This window comes from Oreochromis niloticus, linkage group LG17 (assembly GCF_001858045.2).
Source record: "Oreochromis niloticus isolate F11D_XX linkage group LG17, O_niloticus_UMD_NMBU, whole genome shotgun sequence".
Classification (NCBI taxonomy): Eukaryota; Metazoa; Chordata; class Actinopteri; order Cichliformes; family Cichlidae; genus Oreochromis; species Oreochromis niloticus.
Window position 1 is genome coordinate 19,001,806 of NC_031981.2, and position 21,236 is coordinate 19,023,041.

The 21,236-nt window shown below is 40.9% G+C and overlaps 2 protein-coding genes across 5 annotated transcripts in view; one reads left to right on the forward strand and one right to left on the reverse strand.

The window, feature by feature from the left end:
- Positions 1-4,681, forward strand: part of usp6nl (USP6 N-terminal like) — a 95,261-nt gene extending 90,580 nt beyond the window's left edge. For all 4 annotated transcript variants that reach the window (XM_005475846.4, XM_005475845.4, XM_003448112.5 and 1 more), the window contains one exon: positions 1,997-4,681. In XM_005475846.4, the coding sequence (XP_005475903.1) occupies positions 1,997-3,540 (1,544 nt within the window). In that variant the 3' untranslated portion in view covers positions 3,541-4,681. The remainder of the gene's footprint in view (positions 1-1,996) is intronic.
- Positions 4,682-11,602: 6,921 nt separating this feature from the next.
- Positions 11,603-16,738, reverse strand: LOC106098457 (uncharacterized). The gene is made up of 2 exons (XM_019346376.2): positions 14,921-16,738; positions 11,603-14,647 (listed from the first exon to the last, which is right to left on the reverse strand). Exons 1-2 carry the CDS (start codon positions 16,201-16,203, stop codon positions 11,956-11,958), a joined length of 3,975 nt encoding a protein of 1,324 aa, XP_019201921.1. The 5' UTR covers positions 16,204-16,738; the 3' UTR covers positions 11,603-11,955.
- Positions 16,739-21,236: the final 4,498 nt, after the last annotated feature.

Genomic DNA, 21,236 nt, shown 5'->3' on the forward strand with positions numbered 1-21,236 from the left:
ATGTGTTGGTGTGCAGGAGGGCTATTTTAATCTACATCCTTGTGTCTGAATAGGCTGAACTGTGAGATTTGACAGTTTTATGATTCTGAGTGTGTACTTGGCTTAATTTAAGTTTTTGTTTTTTTTGGTGTTTTTTTAAAATCACCATAGCATGTAATTTACTCAGTACTCTGAGTTCTTTATTGCTTCCAACAACTGCAGAAATGGCATTTAATACAGGGGTGTTGACTTCAAAGAGCAATTTTATTTGCTTCTGACCTGTCAGCAGGTGAGGTGAAAAGACTCTACAGCAGCATTTCTACAGTCATGCTGGAAAAACAATCGCTCACTACACTGGCATCACTCTTCTGTTCGCATCACACAAGTTAAAGGACACTTAAAACAACATATGAACAACTGCAGGCCTTACTTGCATCAGTTAAGATTCAAAACCCTGAAGAAGACTCTCCGGCCATCAGTTTGCGTCCTGAAGCACTTTGGACCTGGAGCAGAACAGTGATTGAATGGCTCAAAAAAAACTAAATGAAGGCTCTGGAGGGGCCGGGTCAAAGCTTAAACTCAAATCTGATTGATGTGCTTTGACCTTGAAAAGGCTGTTCATGCTGGAAAACCCTCCAGTGTGGCTGAATTAAAACAATTCTGCAAAGAAAAGTGGGCCCAAATTCCTCCACAGCGATGTGAAACACACGTAGTCAGTTATTGCGAACGTGTGATTGCAGTTCTTGCTACCAAGGGTGGCACAAGCAGTTATTAGGGTTAAGGGCTTATAAAGTCTTTCCTCCTTAATAAATGAAAAACTGCATTTTGTATTCTTGCATTATCTTTGTCTTATATTGATATTTGTTCCAATATCAGAAATATGTAAGTGCGATAAATATGCAAAAAACTAAGAAATTAATAAGGGGGCAAACACTTTTTCACAGCACTGTATAAACCACTTGATTGACGGCTGTAGTCTTGCAGTAGCAGAAGAAACACTGCAATTCATGGCAGTTTGATTTTTATTTTGTTATCTAATAAAACGCACTAATGGAAAAGATGATCGTGTTTTGGCTCGTCTAATAAACATGAATGGAAATGAACGAAGAAAACAAAACAGAAAGGTTGGTTAGGAAAAAAATGTAATCAGTTGAAATTTGTAGAAAATCCCAAGTTTTTATTTTATTTTTTTTAAATAAAACAATAAATTCAATAAGTGAAAGACGTTAACTTTGTCCCGCGGTGGGTTTAAAGCAGTTTGTGGTGGAACAAAAGTGACCGAGGGCAGTGAGTAATTTCGTCACGCACACGCTCTTTAGTCTGTGGATGCAGGTCCAATAAGTCGACTTCCTGGATAACTCCCACAGCGCTTCCTCTTCCTCCAGCTGCTGTCGTCCTGACCTGACTCTGGTCATCACTTTTTCCCTTAAAACACCCACATAACCATCACTGCGTGTTCCTGTCAGCTCTGCTCATTTCTTTCAGATGTAAAGCAGTAAGTTTGAGTACTAATGTCATACCTTGTACTTGTTGTAGAAGCTCTCTTTTTTTATAGTTGTACTTTTTTATATAGTTGTACTCAGTGCATTTAAGAAGGTTCATTAATCAAGAAATATTTCTGTATGACCTTTCAAGCCTGGAGCTACTACTGCAGCCAAGTACTGTTTAATGAAATGTAGAAAGACTAATAATTTCAGAGCGCGCTCAGTAGTGTCTCTTCCTAATTGAGTCTCCCATGATGGGAATTTATATCAAACATTATTTCTGATGTTTTTTTCCCTATCCTCCTCCCACTCTTTGCCTGTGGATATGTGATTATGTGTCTTCATGAGTGTAATTCTCCTTTATTTTGTACTCTCTATGGCAGTGTTGTTGCATGAATTCATGTGCCCGTTTGTGACACGCCATCAGATGTGAATCAGCGCCACACAGTGTGTTCAGTCATCACCACTCACTTTCTTTCCTGATGGCGTTCTAATGCGTTTCCACCTTTTTTTTCCCCTCCGATCTTTTACAGGTAAAGAGGACGAGTTTCCCAAGAAGCCTCTAGGGCAGCTTCCTCCTGAGATAGCCATAGCGAACCACGTGGCCAACGGTCAAAGCCACGCCGAGCCAGCCGAGACCCCCAGGGAGCCAAGTCCTCTACCAGACCCCCAGCGGGACAGCCGGCCCCCGAGCCGAGCCCACCGGGAATCGCTGGAGAAACGGATCCGTCACCACAAGGGGGACAAAAGGGAAACCCACTCCAGGGGGTCAGGTGAATTCTCAAATGAGACACAAAAGCAATCCACCTCCACCACACCGGAGAGGGGAGCGACACCGCTGTCAGCCCCCACCCCAACACCACAGATGACCGCTGTGGATGGAGGAAAGGCTCACGCCATCGCCAACCACAACTCCAACGCAGCCTCTAGCTCCCGCAGAGACATGCCTGGGCCCCGGTGGGTCAAACCCTCCGAGACAAAGCTAGAAGCTTTGCGGGAAATTCAGATGAGCCGAGGGCCATCGCCGGCTCCTTCCAGCCCAGATGACACCGCTCAGCCCCATCGCCGGCCACGCTCCAAGGGCTTCGCCCCCAGCACCGACCGAGGCTCCAATGCCTCCCAGTATGACAATGTACCAGGGCTGCCGGAGCAGGACTTCGAGATCCTGGAGCTTGAGAAGCCTCCGTCCAGATTGAGGCCCTTTCGCAATGAGATACCCTACAATATGTCAGCCCTGCATCAGGGCAGCCCGAGCCACGGGTCCAGCCTGGCCGGGAGTGTCGTCTCCATGGCACCCGGGCCCAGAATGGCCAGACAGCCTCTTCCTCCTCGTTTTCCCCACAACAGTCCTGTAAATGTTCCGACTGGTTACCCTGACCCTAAGAACCAGTTCCATACCCCGCCTCAGCAGCACTCCCCAGGCAGGACTACTACTGAGGTCCCCATTCCACATCCCACCCAAAGCGGGGACAACAGACTCTATGCTCTGCCCTCCCGATATCCTGCACCGGCCAGTGCATTGTATGGAGAACGAGCGTATGCCACCACCCAGCGACAGCCCAACAGCTTCTCCCCAGACAAGACCCTCATGAATAACACCTTCGCCACCTACCGCAGACAGCCGACGCACAGCTCCGCCCGCAATCCTCGGAACCCCAGGCTTCCCCCGGAGCTGGACAACCAAGGGAGCTCCACCCCCATCTATCTGCAACAGCTCACCTCCACAGCCAAGGTCTACAGGTTTGAAGGACACCAGCGGGGTGAGCCAAACCCGCACTACCTGCCAGCTCAGCAGGGTGTAGATGGGCTCCAGTGGGAGCCAACGGAGGAGTTGCCCCCTCCATCCCCGGGTGGGATGCCTCGTTCGCCCAGCTTCCAGAAGGCGCAGATGTCACCCCTCGCAGAGTTCACCTTCCCCGACAACCCGGACGCCCTGCGTCAGTACCGACCGCAACTCCAAGAGCAGCGGCAGCACCAGCAGCCTGTGTTACAGCAACAGCTTCCCCAGCTGTTTGGAGGACCACACTACAGGCACGCACAGGAGGCGTTTGCCATGCAGGAGTCCATGCTGCTGTGACAGGATGATATGAGGAGACACTGTAAAAACTAAAAGAAAAGAAAACTGAGGCGTAGTCACCAACACTGTGGTAAAGACGACCAGTAGTCCTAGCTTTGTTAGGAACCGGCTTCTACTTTGGTTCTGTTGTCGTTCATGTGTGAAGTACTGACCTCCTGACTGTCACGCTGCATCGTAACGTTGCAGGACTCACCAGCCGCTGATGTTTTTACTGATCACTTTAAAAAAAAAAAGATTAAAAAGACTGACTGAAGATTTTATTTTATTTTTGGATGTAAATCATTAACAAGAGGTGACAGAATATAAATATATCTTTTAGAGTCTGATATGTACAGAAGATTTTTTTGAGTTATCGGTAACCGGGGAATTTTCTCCTGAGAGCCGATTTATTTTCCATCTTTATTTTTTTATATCTTACTCTCCAGATAAGTACCGTAGAGATCAATTAACTCTATATGCTTGTGAATGTTATTTTTAAAGAAATATGACCAATGGTAGAATTAGCAAACAGTGCTACACGGGTTACCGTACGTCTTGATTTCCATTTCAATTTTTTTTAAGCAGGTTTTATTAAAAAATGTTTAGAAACCTTTTCTTTAGTTTTTGTCCATTACTAATAGTTTGTTTTTGCGTTACTTCAGGCCAGTCTCGTTTTTAATTAATTTCAACTGGGCGGCTCAACATATAGACAGCTGATTTTTGAGGGCTAATATATACATTTTTTAAAACTTTTATGGCTTTAAGTTATCTTCATTGTTGTGTAACCATTGATAACACATTTTTTTAATTGCTGTGACATAGTTATCACATCTCGAGCACATGGAGTCCGAGATGGTTTTAAACTACTTTCAGTACAAGGTTGCTTAATTTGATTATGTTTTACTACTCTCAACAATGTCACATCCACTGGCATACAGTCATGTGGCGCGCGCACACACGCACGTCACAAATGTGAGTCGCACATTTTACCCACCTACTTTTCATACTCTGATGTAGATGCAAGTACTCTCAAACAGCACTAAAATGCTGTTCTTTACATTCCCTTAGTCATCTTTGGGTTTTGTTTTAGTTGTGAAACAACTAATTGCAGTCCATTCTGATACTTTGCTTAATAAAAAGAGGTGGGGTGAAAATGAACCTTTAAATTTGTTTGTGGTTTTTTTTTTTCAAATCAGCTCAATAAGAAAAGGGGGGGTATCGGGTGTTTTTATATATATTAGGATGCAGTGCATGGAGAAACACTGATGTCACACTTATTGTAAAATATTATATTGTAAATGAGTTTCCAGTGTTGTGAAAGCTTCCAAACCACCATAATTCCTGGATGATGGAATTTCTTGTGCACTCCAAAGAGGCCACAGGTTTTACTTCTAGGACTTTAATGAATATTTTTGTTTAGCAATCAGCAGTAAAAGGAAAATGCACAGGCTTCTGTCATGTAACGGTCACATATTGTTGCCTTTATTGTATACAGTGTTCAATTAGCAAAAAGCCAAATGTGAGCAATGGCAAACCCTGAAAATGTAAACTGTAATTTTAATTCTGGAGTCACTTCAATGCTCTAAGGGGTGTCGAACTCCAGGCCTCGAGGGCCGGTGTCCTGCAGGTTTTAGATCTCACCCTGGGTCAGCACACCTGAATCAAATGATTAGTTCATTACCAGGCCTCTGTAGAACTTCAAGACATGTTGAGGAGGTAATTTAGCCATTTAAATCAGCTGTGTTGGATCAAGGACACATCTAAAACCTGCAGGACACCGGCCCTCGAGGCCTGGAGTTCGACACCTGTGCTCTAAGTGCATCTATAAACAATTAAATACAACATGCAGTGTTGGCACCTTTACGCGCTGTGCTCTGCATATGCTCAGCCCTCAGTGACCCTAAAAACTTCCACTCTGGAGTAATCCCACTTACAGCTGATCATGGAATATCTAGGAAGTGAAGCAGTCGGTGAAAACAAATGATCAACTGATTGTTTAAATGATATTTATTTCACAATTAGCATAACTGACTAATTTCAGCCTCTTACTTTTGAAGATTTTCTGGCCCTTATGAGCCATTACATTTTTTTATTACTGGAAAGACGGGCGGTGATGTATGTTTCCTGACATTTTATAAACTGTTTAGTCAAGACTGACTCAGGAAGAATGGAAGTGGTTTATTCCATCCCTGCTCTAATCAATGCCAACAAGAAAATGAACATCAAATACAGAAATAAATAATATGTTGCTGAAGGCTTTGTAATAAGAGCTGGTAGGCTGCCTAACATCGGCATTCAGTAGTTTGCTTCCATGCTGTTATTGTGCATCTTTCTGGATAAATTAGCAGGAGACAGCTTCTGAGCTTTGCTGGATAAGCAAAGGATGCTCGGCAGGGCTGTGAAGGTCTGTGCAAACGGTTAACAAATCCGTGGTAGGAGAAGCTGAAAGAGACACCTGTGATGCACCGGGATGTTGCTTTGAATCCAGAACATCTTAAAGCTCAGTCATGTTATTTCAATCCATGGTTGGAAGCAGATAAATCTGTAAGGAGAGCTCAGAATATTTTATGGAAAAAAAATTCTGGATTGATCCCAGAAAACCTTAGAATGTGGGACAGGTTTGGTATGTGATATATTTTATACTTTAACATAGCCGTTAACATGCTCTCTCTCTACACACACACACATACACATATATATGTATGATTACAAAATGCTATGGCCTGCTAAGCACATGCTCACTCTGCAGCAATACAAAGCTTAGATTCTATCAGATTACATGCCTCCCGGAAGGCTTAATGGATTAGTCGACAACAGGAAATTATGCCTTTTTTTTTTTTTTTTTTTAATGTCATCTTGCAAGTAAGTCATCAAGCAAATAAGCAACAATATTCAGGTACACGATGCATTCAAAGTAGCTTCAATGTGATGCTTTTTTTGCTGAAAGGTGTACGAAACAGAGAGATTAATAGGTTAGGGAAGCATGACAGGTGGCTCTCCTCACCTGGCTGGAACACAATTGTGCTGAAAACATAATCCGTTCTGATTTTTGATTTTTTTTTTTTTAGACCCAAGTCCATTTGGCACCAAATACAGAAAAAGGAAACCATCACCCTCAGTCCGAGTGGGTAATTTATCAGCAGAAGTTGGCTAATTCCCAAGCTGAAGAAGCACTTGCAAACCAAACATCTCTTCTGAGAGAAGCCTGGCCTACATCCAGGTAGCAGTACCATAGCTAAAAGTCAACTTTGTTTAGGAAGGTTCTTAAATGAGTGAAGACACCCTAGAGTATCTGTATGTCAGTCATAATCAAAGCTAGTCAAACCATCTAAATATGAATGAAACACACTTGAAACCTTCGTTTATTCCATTCAACTGAAGAAATGCAATACCATCTGGAAATCAATCATCTTAATGACAATGGCCTCATTTTTCAGCATGACAACAATCCCAAAGACACAGCAAATGTAGGAAAAGCATACCTAGATAGAATAGAATAGAATACAATTCCATTATTTAGAAAAACACAATGTTTCAGTAATGACTGGACCTAAATATTACTTTAGCAGTTTGTTGTGTCTCCACATATTTTTATACACGTTTCAGCAAATCACTGCACTAATTTTCAGTTTTTCTAGCAAAATATGAAAAGGAAGCGAGGGATCGATGAACGGTTTTTTTACACTGTTCTGTCTTTATGAAACCAGCCTTTGCTCGTTTAGAGCTGCCTGGGTCAAGTCCTTTAAGCATCACAATTTGGATTAAAGTCACTCAGATGCTCAACCTCGCCCATTTCTGCTGCTTCCTCCTCTTTTTGTGTTTTTAAAAAATATGAGGCTAAGAAAATACCAGAAAAATACACTTCCCATAAAAATTTTCAGATAGCTCAAGAAGATCCACGTAGACAGGTGGAGCATCAGGTGTTGTGTATGAGGCCCCTGGTTGAAAGTCACACAGCTGTATCCTTTCATTACTCCACATTAATAGTGTGGTTCTCATTTGCAGCTGGAGCTTCATGTCTAAGATGAACACAATCACACCATCTTATGGCCGTCTGGCAAAACTACACCCTGACACATTATTGTCAAAGAGACTGCCAGATAAACCCTCGACTAAGAGAGATTTATGACTTCTTTAACAGAAATTGACCCAAATGTATAAAGGCTCTCTCTCTGCAGAAGCCTTTTGAAAAGAAAAAACATTCTTCACTATATCTGTGTACAAATCTGAAGGCCTAGATTCCACTTTTCATTGCAACATATAATCTTTAAACTATTGTCTCATATCCAAAATATTTTGCAATTATCCTAAGAATCTAAGACTTTCCAAAGTACTTTGTTTTTAAAATATCGTTAAAGTGAAAAAAATTATTTGTTGTTGTTCCTCCAACTAAAAAAAAGGCTGTAACAAGGGTAGATTTAAAATCTTACATTTGAGAAGCCAGAGCTATCTTTTTTGTATAGTAGCATTATAGTATGAAACATACTATAATGTCCATAGCATGTGTGTGTGTGTGTCTTCCGTATCTTCACCAATACTGATCAACCTTTGGATACAGCACTGTAAGTACCACCACTAAATGAACATTTTAAAAAAGTCAAGAAAAGAATTTTTTAACATTATGAAATTCTATTAGTCCAACATTAACCAACGTATTTACTGGTGCTTGGGTCAATTTATTTTTATTGCTCCAATTTTAAATGTTCTAGTTCAACTCAATTCAGTAGGTTTTGGCCAGCTAAAGTGCGGCAAATGTTTCCAACTTAATTCAACAGCGTTGAGCCAAATTCTTTGATAGTACTACGATGATATTAGATGATATCAAGTTAGTCCAAAAATCCTGCTTAAATCTAATAGAAAGCAATTTAATCACATGGAAATTCTTTCCACGATCATTTTAAGTTCATTCAAAGTTATTTTCTTAAGTGTTCAACAAAGTCTACAATGTGAAGATTTACTACATGAAATGAAACTAGTCATGCGCATAGCTACTGGCGCTGACCAATCGTACCACTCAGCCTCATAGTAGATACACCTGTGGTATCAATTTCAAAATTCTACATCATCTTGTTCTAAAGTTATCACATTTACAAGATTTTCAGACAACTTGACCTCTGACCCCTGACCTTGAGCCAGAGTTCACTAAGATCTGATTCTTTGCATACACATTCATAAGGCTTGCAGAATGACTGTCCAACAGGGGGGAAGAACTCAGAGCTCCATAGTGTCTACACAAACATGCTGTAGTAAGCAACTACCTTGCACCCCGAATTCAGCTCTAATACATTAAAAATGAAAAAAATACTAATGAAGTGACAGGCTTGTGAAATGGGACGGTCTAGCCTTCGTCGTACTGCTCAGGTTGCCTAGCAACCATGATACTAACCACGAGAACCGTTTCATACAGCATTGTGTGACATAAATGAAGGAGAAAAAATGTTTTGTTGGTCATTCATTTTTGTCATGACATCACTTTGATTAGTTGAGTATCTGAGGCTGAGACCACGGGACTGTAAAACATGATTGTTGGGCTTCATTTCTGTACTGAACAGTCATTTTACACTTACATTAGTTAGTAAATAACAATTAGCTAATGTTGTTCATGAGACTAAAATCATATCACTGTGGTAATGTAAATATAATATGGCCAATATTATAGTATTGTCAGATTATTATGATATATATATATATATACATATATACATATATTACAGGATATATTACAGCAGTGAGCTTGAACTCTGGGTCAAAGATTCAAGTTGCAGTTATTTATATTTCCTATCACCTTAAATCTTCACTCAAAGACAAGTATCTTTGACAGTGTATATACAGATGTATTATGCATAAGAGACAAATATTGTTCGTTTAATATGTTGGCATTATTACATTTGGCTCAATGCTTACATACATGTGTAAAAAGGAAAATGTACGAGCTGTGAAAACTGTTTCTGATAGAATGAAGAGTAGACTCTTTGTTCAAACACAAGTGTAACTTATAAGTACATGTTCATACTTTTATTCCACAATCAGAGAGAAAGAAACAGAGAGAGAGTGCAGGACAGACAGACAGGGGACAGTCTCAGGTGTATACACGGCTACAAAACAGCACAAGAGAAGGAGGATTTAGTGTTTGTGTTATTACGAGTGCTAAACAAGAAGAGTTCCCAGATGGTACAGTGGACACATGTGTGACTCCTGTGATTAAAGCATCTTTCTTTCAGCTTAACGAGTGAACCGTCAGCTCGTTCAAACACACGTTAAAGTCCGTTTGGCTCGACACCACCGACCAGAGGCAGCAATGTAACATAGCTAACATTAACAGTGCAGTGAATCCTGCTTGTGCCGTCATATTCAGGACTGCAAACCGAGCAGCATCACTGACTTTCAGCTTGTTGTGTTTGTGGATATATGACTGACTTTAATTACGCATAAAATCATCACATTCTCTGTAAGATTAAGGTCAACTATATATATATTTTAAAGTAGAGGCTTTAAAACCAAGTTAACGCTGAAAGTACAAACATCACTAATGTCACATAACTTTGCCGACATGTGGTCAACAGTAATGTTTTAATGTTCTTCATTATTAAACATTTGCACATAAATAAGTGACATCATATTCAGTACTTACTTTTGACAGTTCACTCTTCGGCCGCTCCCTTCTGCCGTATTTTGCGGCAAAATTATCCACACCCACCGCCATTGTTTTTCTTGTGACATTACCAATAAGTTTGATGTGTCACATGGCCCTCTTCCTATTGGAAAAACAAAAGTTGTATCCAAGATGGCCGACTTCTAAATGGCCACCATGGTCACCACCCATCTTGAGGAGTTTGCTCCCTCACATATACTAATGTGCCACAAACAGGACTTTAATATCACCAACCATTCCCATGTTATTGCGGTGTATCCATCCGGTTGTTCAGTCTGACGTCACTAGCCGTGTCTGGGCCTAAACTCCGCTGCAGGTCCATATATCAAACGATCACTGTGGCATTACTGAGAGTTGAAAAACTGTCTAAAGTCTTTCATCTTTAATAAAATGATCAGCGTTCTGCTCTACCAGGTGTAACAATTGAGTTTAACATCCAGGCATCCATGAAAACGGAATTTATGACATTTAACGGAGTTAGAAGTTAGCAGGAAGTTAGCTCGCTAGCTTCCATCTAAATACAATATAGCATGTCCTGACTGCGGGGGTTTAGAAACAAATTCAAACGTACAGCTCTGCTATCACTTCCAACATAAATGAAGACAGAAAACTAAACAGCAGTGACGTTTGTAGGGTTACTGAAGTTTGGCTAGCTGGTATATAATGATGTGCTACGTGACCGCTAGCGACACAGCTATGTTAGCATAATATAAACAAGCTAACTTTTTTTCCACTCGATAAAAGTTAACGTGAGTGTTCTCAGTGGTCAGGAACAAATGTAATCGCATGGCAGGATGCTGTAAAAGGACTAAACTTCAGCCACAATACGAGGTTAGTTATTCATATACTGCTGCATGGGCTGTGCTGTAGTTACATCGTAAGGTTTTAAAAACTGAGCTTAAATAAATGATTAGCGGTAATAAAAGCCGAGGGAGGTCAACAGTGATCACTGACTGTTTTTAGGAGCTTTTTGAGATTAAATAGAAGAAAATACAAAGCATTAAACATGTTAACAACACAAAAGCCATATTAAACGCAGACTACTTTAGGCCCGGGAGTAGGATTCGTCGCGTCATCACTAAACAACCGGATATAAATGGCCCACCCTGTACAATACATACATACAAAGTCAGATACATTCTTTCATTTGGAAATTCAAATGAAAGAAAAATGTTCAAGTTCTTTGTCAGATTCGGTCACTTACGTTGCACACATGGAAGAGAGCTGGCCACCTCATTTTGAAGTTTCAGACTAATGGCAGGAAAATTCTGTCAAATTTTTATGAAACAAATCTGTTAAATTACAGATTTGTATTCATTCAAGTCACAGACAATAAAAACAAGCAGAAGTCAATATGTAAGTATTCATTCAAGTCACAGACAATAAAAACAAGCAGAAGTCAATATGTAATATTTTTAGATTTTTATTGATGTTAAATTGAATTTCCAGATTAGCTATGTTCTCAGTTCAAGTCACTTCAATGTGTATAGCACCAAACAATGGTGTTTTCAAGGCGCTTCACATTGTAAGGTAACAACTTTATTAAAAAGAAACCCCAACAGACAAACCCCTCTGAGCAAGCACTTGGCGACAGTGGGGAGGAAAAACTCCCTTTTAACAGGAAGAGACCTCCGGCAGAACCAGGCTCAGGGCGGGGTGGCCATCTGCCGCGACCAGTCCTGGGAATTTCAGAAATGACTTGACCTGATGTAAATGTAAAACTAGCTAATTTAAAGTCTCCAGTGAGTTTTCTCAAATATTTTGCAGTTGATATCACGATGTCACTACACGGGGGAAACTTTGTTTCTTCCCATAAACCTCCCAAAATATACACGCACAGATGAGAAAAACCGAGATATGTAACTTGGCTCCTTGGATACCTTTCTTTTGAAAGTTTCAACGATATCGTCATCACGTTTTGGGTGGTTTAAATTCAAGGATGTCAGGATAACTGCTGCACTTGTCCATTTTTTGCAGAGCGATTTGAAAATCCGCTTGCTGAGTTTCTTAAATTTCTTAAGGGGGATTTTGTCGTATTCGGCCCTGAGTTCAGCCCAGACTTTCACAGTAAGCCGGGTGGAGATGGCTTCAGAACGTTTCGTACTGATGACTACGCCTGCATGTTTTACAACCTCCAAAAGCAGTTCTTCCACGCAGTTTTCCACTGAAAATCTGCATGTTTCTTTCTTTTGATATAATTCCAGTCGATCGATATCTGTTACTGCCAACAGGTGTTCTTGGAATACTGAAGTAGTTACACTATTAAGTATTAGATCGCCTAACTCCATTAAATCCATTGAATGCTCATCCAGAGTGACAATTAATTTCTCTGAAATATCAGTGAAAATGGCGTTGGCGATGCTGTCAAAATATTTTTGCACTTCTGGGCCTAAATGCAAATGCATGTCCTGGATTTCAGTCAAGATTCGAGCCGACAAATGTTTCTGGAGAGAATGAGAAGGTGGGAACTCTGAAAGTTTGCCAAGCTTTGAAAGCACAGCCTGAATTAGTCTGCTCAGCCATTTTTCAAAGTCTGGGTTGCTTTTGGGTGGCTCACAGGCTACAGAAGATCTGTGTTTCTCTGTCTTTTCACACGACACCGGCGGATTTATGTCTGTTAACGACGGGATGCTGGCTTCATGTTCAACACAGGATTTCTTTGTTTCCATACGATCCCCAAAAACTGCACGCACAGATAAGAAACACCGAGATTTGCAAATTGGCTCCTTGGATAGCTTTCTTTTGAAAGTTTCAATAATATCTTCATCAAGTTGTCGGTGTTTTAAATTCAAGGATGTCAGGATAGCCACTGCATGTGGCCATGTTTTACAGAGGGATTTAAAAATCTCCTTGCTGAGTTTCCTTAATTTCTCAAGGGGGATTTTGTCGTATTCGGCCCTGAGTTCAGCCCAGACTTTCACAGTAAGCCGGGTGGAGATGGCTTCAGAACTTTTCGTACTGATGACTACGCCTGCATGTTTTACAACCTCCAAAAGCAGTTCTTCCACACAGTTTTCCACAGAAAATCTGCGTGTTTCTTTCTTTTGATATAATTCCAGTCGATCGATATCTGTTACTGCCAACAGGTGTTCTTGGAATACTGAAGTAGTTACACTATTAAGTATTAGATCGTCTAACTCCATTAAATCCATTAAATACTCATCCCCAGTGACAATTAATTTCTCTGAAATATCAGTGAAAATGGCGTTGGCGATGCTGTCAAAATATATTTTCACTTCTGGGCCTAAATGCAAATGCATCTCCTGGATTTCAGTCAAGATTTGAGCCATCAAATGTTTCTGGAGAGAATGAGAAGGTGGGAACTCTGAAAGTTTGCCAAGCTTTGAAAGCACAGCCTGAATTAGTCTGCTCAGCCATTTTTCAAAGTCTGGGTTGCTTTTGGGTGGCTCACAGGCTACAGAAGATCTGTGTTTCTCTGTCTTTTCACACGACACCGGTTGACTTATGTCTGTTAACGACGGGATGCTGGCTTCATGTTCAACACAGGATTTCTTTGTTTCCATACGATCCCCAAAAACTGCACGCACAGATAAGAAACACCGAGATTTGCAAATTGGCTCCTTGGATAGCTTTCTTTTGAAAGTTTCAATAATATCTTCATCAAGTTGTCGGTGTTTTAAATTCAAGGATGTCAGGATAGCCACTGCATGTGGCCATGTTTTACAGAGGGATTTAAAAATCTCCTTGCTGAGTTTCCTTAATTTCTCAAGGGGGATTTTGTCGTATTCGGCCCTGAGTTCAGCCCAGACTTTCACAGTAAGCCGGGTGGAGATGGCTTCAGAACGTTTCGTACTGATGACTACGCCTGCATGTTTTACAACCTCCAAAAGCAGTTCTTCCACACAGTTTTCCACTGAAAATCTGCGTGTTTCTTTCTTTTGATATAATTCCAGTCGATCGATATCTGTTACTGCCAACAGGTGTTCTTGGAATACTGAAGTAGATACACTATTAAGTATTAGATCGCCTAACTCCATTAAATCCATTAAATCCTCATCCCCAGTGACAATTAATTTCTCTGAAATATCAGTGAAAATGGCGTTGGCGATGCTGTCAAAATATATTTTCACTTCTGGGCCTAAATGCAAATGCATGTCCTGGATTTCAGTCAAGATTCGAGCCAACAAATGTTTCTGGAGAGAATGAGAAGGTGGGAACTCTGAAAGTTTGCCAAGCTTTGAAAGCACAGCCTGAATTAGTCTGCTCAGCCATTTTTCAAAGTCTGGGTTGTTTTTGGGTGGCTCACAGGCTACAGAAGATCTGTGTTTCTCTGTCTTTTCACACGACACCGGCGGATTTATGTCTGTTAACGATGGGATGCTGGCTTCATGTTCAACACAGGATTTCTGTTGCTGGGGATCTGAGATTGGATTGATTTCTGCATTTGCAGCACTGTGTTGGTCAGCATTTTGACAGCTTTCTTCTGTGTTAGCTGACTGATCGCACAGCTGCAATGTGTCCTGTACAAAACCTAAAAGCAGCTCTGCCGTGAAGTTATCGGAATAGCCTAATGAAAGCCTGTCCCACTGCTCTGATGTAATTTTAATGATTAAGTTATCCAAGAGGGACTTCAGAACCTGTACTGTGGAATTAGCCGGATTGCTCAGAGCTGTGTTATTATTTATCACAGTTTTGCTAGTGGTGGTGTGGACAGACGAGTCTTCATGCACGGGGTAATTCTGGGAAGACCTGAGTGGTACTCCTTGTGACACTTCACACAGCTGCAATGTGTCCTGTACAAAACCTAAAAGCAGCTCTGCCGTGAAGTTATCTGAATAGCCTAATGAAAGCCTGTCCCACTGCTCTGATGTAATTTTAATGATTAAGTTATCCAAGCGGGACTTCAGAACCTGTACTGTGGAATTAGCCGGATTGCTCAGAGCTGTGTTATTATTTATCACAGTTTTGCTAGTGGTGGTGTGGACAGACGAGTCTTCATGCACGGGGTAATTCTGGGAAGACCTGAGTGGTACTCCTTGTGACACTTCACACAGCTGCAATGTGTCGTATACAAAACCTAAAAGCAGCTCTGTAGTAAAGCTATCTGGATAGCCTAATGAAAGCCCGTCCCACTGCTCTGATGTAATGTTTAAGTTATTCAAGAGGGAATTCAGAGCCTGTACTGTGGAATCATCCAGATTGCTCAGAGCTGTGTTATTATTTATCACAGTTTTGCTAGTGGTGGTGTGGACAGACGAGTCTTCATGCATGGGGTAATTCTGGGAAGACCTGAGTGGTACTCCTTGTGACACCTCACACAGCTGCAATGTGTCCTGTACAAAACCTAAAAGCAGCTCTACAGTAAAGCTATCTGGATAGGCTAATAAAAGCTTGTCCCACTGCTCTGATGTAATTTTACTGAACAAGGTATTCAAGAGGGAATTCAGAGCCTGTACTGTGGAATCATCCGGATTACTCAGAGCTGTGTTATTATTTATCACAGTTTTGCTAGTGGTGGTGTGGACAGACGAGTCTTCATGCATGGGGTAATTCTGGGAAGACCTGAGTGGTACTCCTTGTGACACTTCACACAGCTGCAATGTGTCCTGTACAAAACCTAAAAGCAGCTCTGCAGTAAAGCTATCTGGATAGGCTAATAAAAGCTTGTCCCACTGCTCTGATGTAATTTTACTGAACAAGGTATTCAAGAGGGAATTCAGAGCCTGTACTGTGGAATCATCCGGATTACTCAGAGCTGTGTTATTATTTATCACAGTTTTGCTAGTGGTGGTGTGGACAGACGAGTCTTCATGCATGGGGTAATTCTGGGAAGACCTGAGTGGTACTCCTTGTGACACTTCACACAGCTGCAATGTGTCCTGTACAAAACCTAAAAGCAGCTCTGCAGTAAAGCTATCTGGATAGCCTAATAAAAGCTTGTCCCACTGCTCTGATGTAATTTTACTGAACAAGCTATCCAAGAAGGAAATCAGAGCCTGTACTGTGGAATCATCTGGATTACTCAGAGCTGTGTTATTATTTATCATTGTGTTACAGTTTGGGCTCGCCATTTCACTTTTTTGTTTTTGAAAGTTAATTTTATGTCTAAAATGTTATTTTGTGTTAAAGTTCCTGTTTGAACGTTTAGAAGAACTTCTAATGTCCTGATGCATAAATGCGTTTCAACTGAACATAGGAGGAGATCTAGTATATATATGGCGAGACTTGACTCTATATAAGGACTAACGCTTTTGTGACGTTTCATTCCTTTGAAGTTTGGCGTTAGCCCCGCCCAACATGACGGGAGGGGAGGGGGGCACAAAGCTGTTGCCTAGCAACTGCCAAACGCACCTCTCACAGCTGCACAGTAAATATGGCTGTGTTAAATCAGCACTTACAGTTAAATTTGACACTGTGGCCGAGTGTATTTGGGGCCATTCGGTTTTGGTGTTAAATTTACTCTTTCACAAGAGTTGAAATTCCAGAGTTAAACTGACTCTAAAGTAGAGTTGGATGTCTCACCGGTCTCGAGACCACTTTTACGTGGTCTTGGTCTCGACGGACTTTTGTCTTGGTCTTGTCTTGGTCTCGACTGACTTTGGTCTCGGTCTTGGTCTCGGTCTTGCGTTCTCAAATCGACGGGAGATTTGGAGTCAACCATCAGCGGAGCGGGGGGTGGGGGGGCTTACTGGGCTTAAGCCCGGGTCATTTTTTCAGAAGCATGGGGTCTTTTGGAGTGTAATTTGTTAGTTAGATGCCTGACTGACAACTGTATAAAACAAAAACAACACACGAAGCACAGAGCGCACCGTTGTAAATTCCCCCTAATTTTGGTATGATCCGAGCTCAGGCACTAGCCGACTGAGCGCAGCACCCATGTGAGCAGTGTTGCCAACTTAGCGACTTTGTCGCTATATTTAGCGAGTTTTCAGACCCCCTTAGCGACTTTTTTTCTAAAAAGCGACTAGCGACAAATCTGGCGACTTTTTCTGGTGTTATTGGAGATTTATTTATGACGACTTTTTGACGTGAAAGTGGGTATCGCGTTTACTCTCAACAAGCAGCGGGTGCTGCCGTGGGCACCTCGCCCGTACCAAAGCGTTCACAGGCGGAGGATAGTCCTCCCCCAGCTGCTATCAGGGCAGACGATGTTCACACCTATGCGTCCGAACTGCAAATGAATCGCGCATGAGCGAAGCCGCTGCTCCCGCACTGACTGTAACGCAGTCAGTTCTTCTTTTACCGTTATGCTGTTTTGTGGATCACGAGGTTTAAAACTACTTATAAACACACACACACACACACACAAAGTAACTCCGCCAGAGTGCCTATTTCGGGTCTTTTTTGCCGGTCCAAGCCCGGATAAAGGAGCAGGGTTGGAATTCTGACTTTAAAAAAAACAATAATTGCTAAAATAAATTTAATTTGTAGTTCTAAATAAATTCTAAATGCATTTAGGACGTTTTTTACTCACTTTATGTCTCTTCCACAATGTTATTTCTCTCTCCAACAACGTAGGTTACAATTATATTAGCATGACCAATTATGCAAATTAGGCGGTGATGTCATTTAGCGACTTCTGGCGACTTTTAGGACAGCCAATAGCGATTTTCCTTACTGAGGAGTTGGCAACACTGCATGTGAGCGAGGAGAAGCTGCTGCCTGCGAGTTTGCTGCAGACAGAGGAGAGCTTAAGTTTGACCAGGTACCAAAACAAATCATTCGTACTGTACAAATAATGTAAATATGACGGTGTATCACAAAAGATTGATATAAACTGATCACTTGGTTGCGTTACTTGCTCTTCGAGTGAATCAACAAATGGATCAATAAAAAGCCGAACAACAATGCTGATTTTTTAGAGAGTCTTAGCTTACATTTCATATTTTCAGTTCTTACCCTCCACGGCTAAACAGACTCTCTAAATCGGTTTCAATTGTGTACTGATGTACACAACAATGGACATAAGGAGCTTCTTTCAAAGAAAAAACTCAGGTAGATGTTATTTTATATATTATGCTTTGTATGTTGTTCAGTATATCTATGCAAAACAAGAGGAATTTCAATACACAGCAGTATATTCACAGCTGAAACCAGATATTTACATACACTTTAGGGAGAAAACAAACTTTTTTTTTTACTGTTAAACATCAATTTAGAGTAAACTTGTTTTGTTTTAGATAAATAAATGTTGAAATATCTTTTGAATTAGTTAAATGTCAGAATAAAAAGAGGGAGCTGTCTATTTTAATCACTTTCATCAAATTTAGGAGTACATATACACTAAGTTTATTGTTAATTAATAAGAAAACTCCAGACGATTCCATTCTGAGCTGAAGAAGCTTCTGATAGGTTAGTAGAGTCCATGTGAGTAAATTGGTGACACACCTGTGGATGCATATAAGGCAAAACACAGAGCCTGTTTCTTTGACATCGGAAAAATCAAGAGATATCAACCAAAACACCAGGAAAAGAATCGTGGAGCTCTATAAGTGTGGCTCAGTTTTGAATACAAAATACAAAAGTTAACAAATATGTTTTTTATATTTATCAATCTAAAAAAAAATAAACATTTAGTCTGATTTGATGTTACAATTAAAAAAGTGTTTGTGTTATTATCTGAAGAGTATGTAAATATCTGGTTTCCACTGTATATTTGATGATGTTGGTGTTTGGCTTGATTGTCAGCACAAAGAGGGAGAGAGAGGAGCAGAGAGGGAGAGAGAGAGGAGAATGAGGACAGAACAGAGATGGAACAAGAGCAGGTGAGACACACATGTTAGTCAAATGGTTGTTTGCCAAAACTCATCAGAACATGTATCTAGTACATAGTGTAACTTTTTAGATACCATTTGTTACTTTTCAAATTCTATATTTATTAAGTTATGCAGGCTTATGAAGGCTAAATAATTATATAAACTTTTCTGAATCTAAATAGTGTACTTTGGTAGAATTAAAAAATAAGTGTAGTGCAGGTCTATGATGATTTTTAGTGCTAGTATCATGTAGTTTTGATTCTGGTTCTGTCTTGGTTAAGTCCTAAGTAGTCCTGATTTTGAACTGTTGTAGTCCTGTTTTAATTCTGGATTAGTTCTGGGTCTGGTTGAATTGGGGTTTAGTCCCTGTGTCTTGATACAGCCCCACTTTGTTCTGCCTTGCTGCTTAATTAAAAACTAGTTTAAGGTGTCCTGCATATGTGATATTAATTTTTTCCTATATGAAGTCATTCTTTATTGAACAAAACTCAAAACAGAGCCTATTAATCTTTCAGTCATTTCTACCCTCACTTAATTTCCTTTCGCTGCTCAGCTCTCACACAGTGGCTCAGCTATGCTCCAATCCCTCCATATTGTGGTCAATCACATGCGAGGATATAGGATAATATCATTATGTGAAAAACAGAGAGGGTGAGAGACACAACAGTCAAGTGGAGCATCCGTCTGTCCTCTCAGTAAGTGAGTGACACAGTAGACAGTGGTGAGGAGGGCTGTGCGAAAGCAAAAACACATAAATATGCTTGACACCCGTAAACGAAGCAGCATCTGGCTGCAGTTTAAAGACTTTTTTTGTCTCGGTCTTGGTCTTGGTCTCGTCTCGACTTGGTCTCGTCTCAACTTGGTCTTGGTCTTGTCTTGGTCTCGAAACCCTCTGGTCTTGGTCTTGTCTTGGTCTCGGATTAGGCGGTCTTGACTACAAGTCTACTCTAAAGTGAGTCAGGATTTAACACTGACCAACATTGTGTCGGTCAGTGTTAAATCCTGTGTTGGCAACACAGTCTTATATGAGATTAACAATACAGGCTAAATTAATCCGTAAAGAGTATTATTTACACATTATTTAATTGATAAATTAACTCGACACGACTAACATTTATGGTGTTCATTTCTCCCTTTTTTGGGATTGTAACTTGTTCTTCCTGAGTGAAAAATTATTTGCACTCACAGCTCCACAGCAGCAATGAAACCCTGAGAAAACAAGAATGAAAGCTAGACTCTGATAACGGTCTCGCTCCGCTCTCTTGTGTCGACGACTTCTCCGACCATCTGCAGGCAGCTGGCTTTGTGACGTCACTGTCACCCTGGTAACTCCAGCTGAGCGACAGGACTGCCGACAGTCCGTCCGCTCCTGATCCAGCAGGTAAATGGCTCCCAGTGACGCTACCGGCTTACATGTCACTCGATCGCGCGGAGAAAAAGTTCTGTTTTTGTACAGCGTGTATCCTGCTACAGCGCGTGTGTGGGCTCTACCACAAAAATATGTGTTTTGCACACAGATGACAGATTAGACAGTTTATCTCCTCCACAGGGGCCTCACATTTATTTTATGAACAAGGTTTTCATTCTAACCACTTTGATTTTGATTTTGCATAAATAAATCTAAATAAGAGTTTTAATTTTAATGCACAATTTGAACAAAAACAACAGAAACTAACACAAACACCACTTAACAACAAAAAGCTGGCACAATAAAAGGTGATGGACAAACGTCGGTTCATTTCCGACTGTCTGATTCTTTCAAACTGACTCAGTTTGAGTCTAAAATGCTTCCATGCTGTCCAGCTTTGCTCGCTGCTCCTCCTGACGCTCCCACAGATCACAGAAAGGAGGTTTTACACTCATTCTTACACAGGCTGTTTATCCAAATGAGACAATGGAAACTACTAGTTGGGATGTTTTGTTTTGAAGACATATGAAATACAAGTAACTGATGGTAGCAGAACTCTACAGTGCAAAATCCACTCAGTGCACTAATGGCTGCAGCATTAATGAACTTATATGGTTGTTCCACATTTAGGGGAAGGTTGTTGTTTTGGTGCTGACTGGAGGAACCATTTAGCAACAAACTTAGCAGAAAACATATTTCCTGTGAGACAGGGGTATACGCATGTGCATCATCTGTAATAATTAATAATAAGAAAAGGCCATGTTTGTTTGTCACCAACGTTGTTGAAATAGGAGCGTTAATCTCACGGGGACTGCAGTGAACTGAGGAGGCACAACAGCAGCTGATCTGACAGGAGCATCCAGCCAATAGATGAGGAACAAGTACTGCTAAATGTTTCTCTTTGCACTTTTTTTCCTCAGTGTTTTATTTTTGAAGTGCA

Excerpts from the sequence above, each read along its gene's own strand:
- LOC106098457 (XM_019346376.2), bottom strand. The coding sequence starts at position 16,203 with ATGGCGAGCCCAAACTGTAACACAATGATAAATAATAACACAGCTCTG. Across the intron at positions 14,648-14,920 it reads TTAGGTTTTGTACAGGACAC|ATTGCAGCTGTGCGATCAGT; the intron begins ATTGCAGCTGTG and ends TGTACAGGACAC.